This window comes from Pristis pectinata, chromosome 29 (assembly GCF_009764475.1).
Source record: "Pristis pectinata isolate sPriPec2 chromosome 29, sPriPec2.1.pri, whole genome shotgun sequence".
Classification (NCBI taxonomy): Eukaryota; Metazoa; Chordata; class Chondrichthyes; order Rhinopristiformes; family Pristidae; genus Pristis; species Pristis pectinata.
The window spans coordinates 9,263,160-9,274,562 of record NC_067433.1 but is presented as its reverse complement, the minus strand read 5'-3'; the positions used below and the strand labels follow the sequence as shown (position 1 = coordinate 9,274,562).

Below are 11,403 nucleotides of genomic sequence, written 5' to 3'. Positions count from 1 at the left end.
AGCATAACTGGCTTAAGAGAGCTAGACTTTGTTGTGGTGGGACATCCAATAGGATCTGGCATTGGATAGATTCACCTTTGCAGACTTGTGTTTGAAAAATTTTCATGTGGCTACTTGAGTGTGTGAAGTGATACTGACACAGCGAGAGAAACAACAGGACATTGGGTCCTGAGTGAGAAGGGCAAGTGTGCTGAATAACTCCATAACTGATCAAAACAAAGGATGGTGAAATTTAGGAATGTGAGGGGTAAGTTAGAGTGGGTGAATTCAATATATTCAATCAGATGCTGGATGAAATATAAAGGAAAGAAAGATCAGAATAAGAAAGAGAAGAAAGGTGCAGAAAGGAAAATGTTTAAAAAAACATTTAATATTTTAAAAATATCCAACAATTGATACCTACTGGAAAGATAGACTACAGTAGAGTAACTAAGTTTCAGTATGAGAATGGTTGTTTAGCAATAAGACTTCATAAGGATAACTAGACTGGAACAAACATAATTTTCTGAGGCAAGCTTTGTTTGTATCCACCACACAAATAGGACAACTTTACTCCATCAATTATATTTAATCGATGAGCTAGAAGACAAGATGTTTTCACAAAGATAGTGAAAGAGCCAGGCAATTCAGACAGCAGTTTTAATTACCTGAGGTTAATTGCACATCTGTTGCTTGCCTGGTGTCACTGTGCATCAAGCACCAATAGCCGTACTATTATTTCTATCCAGATATACGGACTGTTCTATTCAGTTCATGAGGTGGATAGGGAGTTTGGGAGCAAGCAATCAAAGGGTCAGTCACCAACATTCGATGATTTGAGCAGCTTCGACTTTAAGACAGAAAGGAAAATTCATGATCACAATTAAGAAAACCAAGAAACCTGCAGCATTTACTGGGTGTGTATGTACATATTCAGAACGTCCATTATCATTGGAGGTGTAAGACTGATCATCTGGACTTAGATATACCTCATGATGATCATGCTTTGAAGTCCAGTTGTTGCTACATTTAGAAGTCAAACCCAGTATTTCACTGGTTGTGCTCTTCCATTTCAGGGGCAGAATTTTCACCATGATAAAATTCACTTGATATCAACTTTGCAGGGGGGAAAAAAGCTCCACGCTGTCTTTGAAATCATTTTGGTTTTATTTTTCAGAGGATCAGCCACCAAATTTTCCAAATGAATTCAACTGGTCAATTCCCACACCTCCGAGCTTTGATGTCAATACTACTTACCTTGATGGCAACTGGGCAACAAGTACCTCTGCACTTTACTATCCCAAAGCTCTTCCAAATCCAGTCTGCCTATGGAACGGTACAATGCCTCCTTTGAATTCAAGACCATCTACGATCTCTCACCAAGGACAGCATCAGAACTGTAGTTTTCGGCCAATTCACCAGATCTACTTACCACAGCCAGACAGTAAGTGTTTGATCATCTTAAATTTTAGGTGATGTTTATTAGCGCAATCGAAAGCTTAGTCTTTGAGGGATCTGCAGAACAAGATGAAGGCAACTTTAAATTAGGCCATTTAAGTAAATGTTTATGAAGATCTGCAGGCGTAATGCAGGCATCAAGACCCTTTAAGCCTATTGTATGTGCAAAAATAACAATTTAGTTTTTTAAGTTACAGATTGTGTTATCTTCAATCTAGCTCTCAACATTACCATCAGAATTTTCCTCAATGTTTTTAGAGGTTTGTGTAAAGTAAGAGTAGGGAATCCTGGGTCAATTCTTTCAGCGTTTAAACATACAATAAATTGCCAAACTTGAGCAGAAATGGCCATCGATTTTGTATCTTTGATTAGACACTGTAGAAAGATGTTCAAGCCAAGCATTTCAGGATCACAGGACATGACTTTCAAAATGTGGAGGTCACAGTTGCTGGGAAACTGGTGCTAATTGCAGAGCCCTTACTGAAATGCCACCAGAACAAGACTAGGAAGATCACATCAAGTTTCTGCAATCCTTTCTACATGGGGGTTACTTGTCCATCAATCTAACCAGTCAATCACTTCAATGTGGAAAGCAGATAGTTTACCTGTAGTCACCCTTGTTCAAGCTTACACTGAAAAGATTCACGAGGATATTACCAGGACAGGAGGGCTTGAGTTAGAAGGAGAAACTAGATGGGCTGGACCTTTTTACCCAGGAGCATAGGAGGCTGAGGGGTGACCTTACAGCAATGCTGCATGAGCTGGTATCATCAAAGCTGGCTAAACAACTTCATGTGGCAGTATTTAAATTCTTTCTGAAGATGGTGAATAAATAGACTTTGCTTTGTTTTTCTTTTGTTCTAATTGTGTTCTTTCTTGTAAAAAAAATGTGCATAATTTCTATTTATGTTTTTCTTGTGAATGCTGCTTATATGTTGCTATGTGCCTGTGATGCTGCTGCAAGTAAGTTTTTCCTTGCACTTGTGTATCCATGTACCTGTACATATGACAATAAACTCGACTTCAAAATAAAGCCCCAACACAGGTTGTTGCAGGACACCACTGTTACATCCTGCCAATTTGTGTACCTGCACATTATTCCTATGCTCGAGTCCACTATCCAGCCAATTTCCTACTCGAGACAATCATTTGGCTGCAATTCCTTAAACTTCAACATTAGCTGACAGAGTTATGAGGGAATTGTTAAATGCCTTCAGGAAGTCTACATAAATAATATGCATTGTGCTGTTCACTAGGTCAGTCATTAGTTCAAAATATTAGATCAGTTTTGTCAGGCATGAGCTATCTTTTACAAATCATCTTGACTTTCTGATCAGTTGCTAGTGTTCAAGGTGTTCAGTTGCTCCATCCTTAATAAATAGCTCTTGTAGTTTCCCAACAACAGATGTTGAGCTAACTGATCTATAGTTCCCTGCTTTCTGCCTCATCTTTCTTCACTAGTAATATGTGAAGTTTTCAAGTGTAAAGGAATGGTTGCAAATATGGAGAAATTTGTAAGATTATAGTTATGACAACGGCAATATTTTTGCCTGTTCGATTTAAAACTCTGGGATGGAAACTGTCCAGTCCTGAGAATGTATTACTCTTTAGCATCTCACTGTTACTTTACTTGCTTACATTAATTTTGGTGATTCTCATGCCCAACTCATTTGGGATGTTGACATAACCCTCTTTCCTTACTGTAAACACTGATGCAAAGTAATTATTCAATTTGTCTACTAATATCTTATCAATAATATCACCATTATCAGTTTTCAAAGGTCACTATTGTCTTCTAATATAACGGTAAAATAAATTATGCGGATTTTGATACCTCTCAAGTATTTTTTAATGCTCCCTTTCTCTAACTAACAGTTTTGTTAGTATTTGCTGCCTTTAGTACCTCTACCAGTTGCCCATATCTGCGCTGCTTTACATGTCTGTATACTTTCGGTAGCGGCACGGTAGCGTAGCGGTTAGCATGATGCTATTACAGTGCCAGTGATCGGGGTTCGATTCCTGTCACTGTCTGTAAGGGGTTTGTACGTTCTCCCATGTCTGTGTGAGTTTCCTCCGGGTGCTCCGGTTTCCTCCCACATTGCAAAGAAGTACGGGTAGGTTAATTGGGTTCAAAATGGGCGGTGTGGGCTCGTTGGGCCGGAAGGGCCTGTTACCATGCTGTAGATAAAAAAAATTAAAAAAAACTTTCTCTGTTGGTTTTCATGGAGAAGGTAAATTATAGCAGGTTACATGAAATATTAGAGTAAGACAGCATGGAAATAGGCCCTTCAGCCCAACTAGTCCATGCTGACCATGGTGCCCACCAAGCTAGTCCCATTTGCCTGTGTTTGGCCCATAAACCCTTCCTATCCATGTACTTGGATGAGTGGATGGCACTTCAGGCCAAAAACCACTTCCTACCAAAAGCTTGTCCTAAATGAATCTTTACTCCCTACTATCTTTTTCCAGGTGACTGCCAGGACAATGGAGATTCAGTTTAGGGAAATATTACATGGGCGATATTGGTTACATTCCTGTCACGAGTCACCTAAAATGTATGTAAACTTAGCGATAATAGTGAACAGTCCTGAAATTACAGAGATTCTGACAGGTTTCAACTGGTAAGATCACCTGAAACCTGAAATACAAACTCTGTCATCCACTGCCTCAGAAAATGGAATTGGGTTAGTTCCAGGGGAACGACATCTAGAACAGTAACACCAGTCTTGGTCTGCAGGGGGTGAGATGTTCTGAGACTACCAGCATCTTTGAGCACCTTCGATCCGTCTGCCATAACAGCCAGGATCTCCCGGTGGCCAGCCATTTTAATTCCATTTCCCATTCCCACACTGACATGTCTGTCCACGGCCTCCTCTACTGCCAAATTGAGGCTAGACGCAGATTAGAGGAACAAGACCTCATATTTCCACTTTGGTAGTCTCCAAACTGACAGCATGCACATTGATTTCTCTAACTTCTGGTAACCACTCCCCTCTGTCTTGCCTTTTGTCCCCATTATCCCATTGGCCCCATCACCCCTTTTCTTTCCCCTCCCCCACCCTCTCGATCTGCCCGTCGCCCACACGTTCCTCCCTCCAGTTCCCCTCCTCATCTACCCTTTATTCCATTGTCCACTGTCCTGTTTTATCAGATTCCATCTTCTTCAGCGTTTTGTCACTTCCACCTATCACCTCCCAGCTTCTTATTATCATTCCCACTCACCGCCCCCCCCCCCCGGATTCACCTATTAACCACCAGCTCTTGCTCCATGCCCCCCCCTCCCCATATTGGTTATCTCCCCTTTTTCTTTCCAGTCCTGATGAAGGGTCTCGACCTGAAACATTCACTGTCCATTTCCCTTCGTAGATGCTGCCTGACCCGTTGAGTTCCTCCAGCGTTTTGTGTGTTGCTCAGACTATCAGTTGAGTTGGGGACAAGCATAGAAGCCAATGCAATATATAAGGAGATTTGTCAATGTGTATTGAAGAATACACCTCGTCATTTAATCTGAGATTAGGAATGTGAAAGTAACATAAACTCCCAAGTCTCCAAGGGACAGTTAACATACAGTCTACAAAAAGTTCTGAACTAATTTCAAACAGATTGGTGATTTAACCACTTTTTTTGTTTTCTTTTATGTAAGAAGTTTGACTGGTTTGAGATGCTTCCCTGGGTATTTTTTTCTGTGATGTGTTGTGGGGATGTTGTGTTAATCTATGGAGCTTTACTAACATGGAGTGAGAAGGTTTATAGACTGAGGGGAAATGTGCTTTAAGGTGAGATCAGGTCCTCATTTGTTGTGATGTTTTATGGAACTTTACAAATATGAAATCATATATTACTTTGAGGAGTTTCATGCCACTGAGGTATTTTGAGAAACTTTATATGTCAGATGCATTGTCTTGTAGGGGCGGCATAGTGGTGCAGCTAGTAGAGCTGCTGCCTGGTGGCTTCAGAGACCCAGGCTCGATCCTGACCTCTAGTGTTGTCTGTGTAGTGTTTGCACATTCTCTCTGTGAGTTTCCCCTGGGTGCTTTGGTTTCCTCCCACATTCCAATGCTGTGCGGGGTGGTAGATGAGTAGGTGAGTGGTAGAATCTAGGATCAGTTGATGGGAATGTGGGGAAAATAAAATGGTATGAATGTAAATGGGTGGTGATGGTCACCGCAGACCCTGTTTCTTTGCTGTATGAATCTAATACCTTGGAACATCATTAAAGCCAGGTGCCGGGTTGTTCAATAGGATATTCTGTGGAAGTTTTGATCTGCCAAGTGGGATGAAGCAGTTTGTGGATTCACTACTGTTATACTATTCTGATTTTCAATGTCTTCCTTTTCTCAGGTTCTCAAACCCCATGTCAGAAACCATATGGCGCCTTCCACCCTGGAGTAGGACAGGATGCTGGTCATTCTGAACCTGGAGCTGTAGCTGTACCAGTAAGTAAACCCATTGTGTCCTGATGGAGATGAACCATTGGGTCTACTCTACTTAGCTGCTCACCCTGACCATGTTACTTCTATGCTATCAGTTATGTTAAGAGTAACTTCTAAAACCATTTGGGCTGAGGATGAAGTAGTTGGCAGCTCTTGGTGTGAAAATTAACCTAATGGCAAAAATTGGTAAATTGGTTTATTACTGGGTTACAGTAAAAAGCTTTGTTTTACATGCCATCCATACGGGTCATTTAGTTTAAACAGTGCATTCAGGTAGTACAAGGGAAAACAATAACAGAACGCAGAATAAAGTGTTGTAGTTACATAAGAGAAGGTGCAGTGCAGGCAGACAATAAGGTGCAAGGCCATAATGAGGTAGATCGTGAGGTCAAGAGTCCATCTTATTGTACAAGGGGACCGTTCAATAGTCTTACAACAGCGGGATAGAACCTGTTCTTGAGCCTGTGCTTTCAGGCTCAAGAACCTGTTCTTGAGCCTGTGCTTTCAGGCTCTTGTGTATTCTGCCCAACGGGAGGGGGGAAGAAGACAGAATGTCCAGGATGGGTGGGGGTCTTTGATTCCGTTGTCTGCTTTACCAAGGCCATAGCCTGAAGTGTAGACAGAAAGGGTATTTTGAATTAGGATGCAGGGGACAGAGGATCTCATTGAATGGCAGAACATCCTCAAAGGCAGAAGCCTGCTCTTGTTCTTATATTTCAGTGTTCCTATAATCTGATTGCAGAATAGAAACTGTGAAAATCTGGTATCTCTAATGCAAAACAACATACATCATGGCAATAGGGTCCGACAACCCATATATCTTGACTATTCTTCAGAAATATGCAAAGCTGTTTTAAAACCTCACATGAAAGGTCATTGACCTGAAACATTAACTCTGTTTCTCTCTCCATTGGTGCTAACTGATCTGATGAATGTTCCCTGTACTTACTGTTTTTGCTTTAAAGCTTATCCTCCACATAGGTTTGTAATACTTTGCCCAGCTGAGAATGCACACAGTCACTGTTTAACTGCACAATGTTTCTGTGAATTGCGGGAGGAAGCCTCTGTGAGTGTTTCCATTTCCCCTCGAATTGCCCTGTCTGTGCTTGCCTTTCCTCGCCAAATTTGGTCAATATTACAAATCACCAGAAAGGAGCAGAAATGGGAGGTGAGATGCCCTGCATCTGATGGTCAAATGTTCCTTGTGCTTAAATTGGACACAAACTAATGAAAACTATAGGTATTGAAATAATTAACAAAGCTTTGGATCAACCCCTCCTCACCTGCACCCACCAATCACTTGTCACCTCCTGCCTCCCCCTCCCTTCTCCTCTTTATACCAGCTATCTCCCCTCTACACTCTCAGTCCTGATGCAGGGTCTCAACCCGAAGTGTTGACCATCCCTTTGCCTCCACAGATGCTGCTTGAGCCACTTACGTTCCTCCAGCAGTTTGTTTTTGCTCCAGAACCCAGCATCTGCAGTCTCATGTCTTCATAAAATCATAGAGTTATAGAGAGGCGGGACTGAGACAGGCTCTTCAGCCCACCCAGTCTGTGAACATCTACCACCCACTTTTGTGTTAATCCTAGGCTAACCCATTTTATTCTCTCCACATTCCCATCAACCCAGATTCTACCTCTTACCTTCAACCTAGGGCTAATTAACCTGCCCACCTGCACATCTTTGGGATGTGGGAGGAAACCAGAGTCCATGGAGGAAACCCACACTGTCACAGGGAGGACATGAAAACTCCATCACCATAGGTCAGGATTGAGCCCTGGTCGCTAAAGGTATGAGGCAGCAGCTGTATTAGCCACACCACAGTGTTGTGACGTTTAAATCTTTAGAAAATTGTTGCTGGGAGATGCTGTGCAGATATGAAATATGAAATAGCATTGGTAAGGTACTCGAAAGCAGTTGAAAAGCTGCCCAAAATGCAGCACAGATTGAGCATCATCCCCCTCTGATAATGAATTTTTCCAGCAGCCCACTTAAAGGAACTTCTAATGTGGCAGCTCGCGCATCTTGTGGAAAACCACCTCATGGTTCTGTTGGATAACCACAGCGTCCTATATCGTTGGACATAGAAACATGGAAAACCTACAGCAAAATACAGACTCTTCGGCCCACAAAGTTGTGCTGAACATGTCCCTACCTTAGATATTACTAGGCTTACCCATAACCCTCTATTTTTCTAAGCTTCATGTACCTATCCAAAAGTCTCTTAAAAGACCCTATCGTATCCGCCTCCACCACTGTTGCCGGCAGCCCGTTCCATGCACTCACCACTCTCTGAGTAAAAAACTTACCACTGACATCTCCTCTGTACCTATTCCCCAGCATCTTAAACCTGTGTCCTCTTGTGGAAACCATTTCAGCCCTGGGAAAAAGCCTCTGGCTATCCACATGATCAATGCTTCTCATCATCTTCTATACCTCTGTCAGGTCACTTCTCGTCCTCCGTCGCTCCAAGGAGAAAAGGCCGAGTTCACTCAACCTGTTTGCATAAGGCATGCTCCCCAATCCAGCTAACATCCTTGTAAATCTCTTCTGCAACTATTTCTGCTCTTTTCATAAAACATCAGGCAGGTTACAATAAAACCAATCTAAAGACACAACTGGGTAGTATTCTAGTTTTAAAAGTATCAGTATTGTTTCTGGTTTTGTAATATATCAGCCACAACTGTCTGAGTAAATTACCACATGAGAGGTTGAAGAAGTTGATTTCAGAATTTTCCCAGTATAAGTTTTGACAGAATTCCTCAAAGAGGGTGATGTTTTAACTTAGTGTTGGCTCAGTGCTATCAGATCTCATGGTCAGAAAGTCATAGCGCAATGATTGTAATTGAATGTTTTGTGCTTAATTGCAAAGGGCTGTAAACCTGGATCACTTGAGGAGCCAGGAAATGGGATCAATCTGGATCTAATTCCCAATCCAGTAAGTAGTCCTTCGTCAACCAGTAGAATGGAAATATTATTGCTGTTATAAATGCTTCTGTGTCAAAAGTACGTAGAGCCGCTTCCAGCTTCAACAGTTCCCCTCATTGCTAGGTTGAAGAGATAAAGTTTACAATCAGGCACTGGGTGGCAAGAAATGACCTCGGGCAGTGAAGAAGGAATCTTAGGAATTATTACAAACTTTCCCATTTTCCTATATGGTCAACTTAAGTGTCATATAATTTAGAAAAGGATGATGGGAAAATAGGCCAGTAGTGGAGATGGCTTAAAGGTCATTTAAAAGATACAGGCTACTACTAAGAGCAGGGAAATGTTTAGATTACAGGACATAACTGGTTGGAGTAGATATAAACAAATGGAGACACAAGGAATTGTGCAGATGCTGGAATCTGGAGCAATACACAGAAAGTGCTGGAGGAACTCAGCAGGACAGGCATCATCCATGGAGGGAAATGAGGTTGGAATACAGTTTAAATGCAGGACGACTGATCCTGACAGAAGGACTAGTCCATGAATCAGAGCACCCAACTGCAGTGGGAATGGAGTAAAAAAAGCGAAGTCCCATTTGTCAGGCAGTTAGAGGCAACCCCTCCAGAGATAAAACAAAGATCAAATACTACAAAGAGGTGGGTTATTGATGAAATTGTGAAATCTGCATGTAACCATTGTAATGTGAATACCATAAATTGCTGGGTCTTTTGGATCAGTGGAGTATCTTTGAGCTCTCACTTGAAGTGCATCGAAGTACGCTGAATAAACCGACTTGTTTGAGAAACTCACCACTGTCGTACAAAAGATTTTCTTAGTGTGCTGTCCTGTTCTGAGCTGTAATTAAGAGGGCAACTGGGCCCCACGTAAAAGCCAGATTCAGGGTGTAGGTTAAATGCATAAATTCCTCCAACAAGCAGAAATATTTAGAAGTGATCTTCAAGAGCCTAGAATGGCTGTTGATGCCATTTTGTGTCTTACAGATCAAAAGATACCAGAAACTGTGCTACTTGGTTTCCTCATGTATGAATGTGGCATTGAAAATGCTTGTGTCCAATTCCTATGCGTTGGGTTTATGTTGCAGTTGTAAGAGTCATTGGTGAGGCCGCACTTGGAGTACTGTGTACAGTTTTGGTCACCCTGTTATAGGAAAGACGTGATTAAATTGGAAAGAGCGCAGAAAAGATTTACGAGGATGTTGCCAGGACTAGAGGGCCTGAGTTCTAGGGAGAGGTTGGCCAAGCTAGGTCTTCATTCCTTGGAGTGTATGAGAATGAGGGGTGATCTTATAGAAGTTTATAAAATTATGAGGGGCATCGATAAGATGTATGTTTTCCCCAGGGGAGGGGAGTCCGAAATGAGGGAACTTAACACAGTCCAGGATAAAGCAGCCTGCTTGATTAACACTACATCCACCATCCTAAGCATCCACTTCCTCCCACCATACGAGTACTAGCATTGATGGTAGGTAGCTGTTGGGATAGAGTCGTAGAGTCATACAGCATGGACGCGGGTCTTTCGGTACAACCAGTCCATGCAGACCAAGATTCCCATCTAAGCTTGTCCCATTTGCTTGCTTTTGGCCCCTGTCCCTCTAAGCCTTTCCTATCCTTGTACCCGTCCAAGTACCTTTTAAATGTTGTTAATGTACCCGCCTCAACCATTTCCTCTGGCAGCTCATTCCATATACTGACTACTCTCTGGATGAAAAAGTTGCCCCTCCGATTCCTATCAAATCTTTGCCCTCTCACCTTAAACCTTTGCCCTCTAGTTCTTGATTCCCCAACTCTGGGGAAAAAGACTGTGTACATTCACCCTAGCTATGCCCCTCATAATTTTATACACCTCTATAAGATCACCCCTTATTCTGCTACGCTCCAGTGAAAAAAGTCCCAACCTGCTCAACCACTCTCCATAACTCAGTCCCTCGAGTCCCAGCAACATCCTCGTAAATCTCCTCCACACTCTTTCCAGCTTAATGGCATCTTTCTGACAGCAGGGTGACCAAAACCGAACACAATATTCCAAATGCGGCCTCACCAACTTCTTGTACAACTGCAACATAACATGCCAACTTCTGTACTCTATGCCCTGACTGCTGAAGGCCAGTGTGCCAAAAGCCACCTTCACTACCCTGTACGGGTACGGTGAACTGAGCATCGGATTAAACTGTAGATGCAGCTTGTAGAATTTGCCACCTGAAGATGATCTCATAACACGTGAGATCATTAAACTACTTCCATCGCATCCATGTTCAGGCTTAATGCCCCGGAACTAATCTCCATCACTGCCTCCAAAGCATGTATCTGGAGGGCTTCTTCCACTGAAGATACAGGATAACTTTCCTCTTTTAACTTTCTCCATCAAGACCAGTGCAGTGTCTGCAACCTTGGAGCACACCTCCTGTGATTAGCCTTCCCTCACAGTATCAGAGGGCAGAATGAGCATTGAGATGAATCACCACATTTTGCAATCACGATGTTCCCCTCCCTTAAGGGGTGAAGTGTTCTTTGGGAGCATTAGCCACTCAGGATATCAGATCTCCTGCAAAAGGAGTTGCCTTGGCTGGATGATGCAGTCATGTA

General features: G+C 42.4%; 1 protein-coding gene across 1 annotated transcript in view; it reads left to right on the top strand.

Moving 5' to 3' along the window:
- The first annotated feature begins 1,215 nt into the window (after nucleotides 1-1,215).
- LOC127584164 (protein transport protein Sec24C-like) overlaps nucleotides 1,216-11,403 on the top strand; it is a 43,602-nt gene continuing 33,414 nt past the window's right edge. Inside the window, exons 1-3 of the mRNA XM_052040745.1 lie at nucleotides 1,216-1,423; nucleotides 5,779-5,873; nucleotides 8,745-8,810. Of these exons, the coding sequence (XP_051896705.1) occupies nucleotides 1,321-1,423; nucleotides 5,779-5,873; nucleotides 8,745-8,810 (264 nt within the window). The 5' untranslated portion in view covers nucleotides 1,216-1,320. The remainder of the gene's footprint in view (nucleotides 1,424-5,778; nucleotides 5,874-8,744; nucleotides 8,811-11,403) is intronic.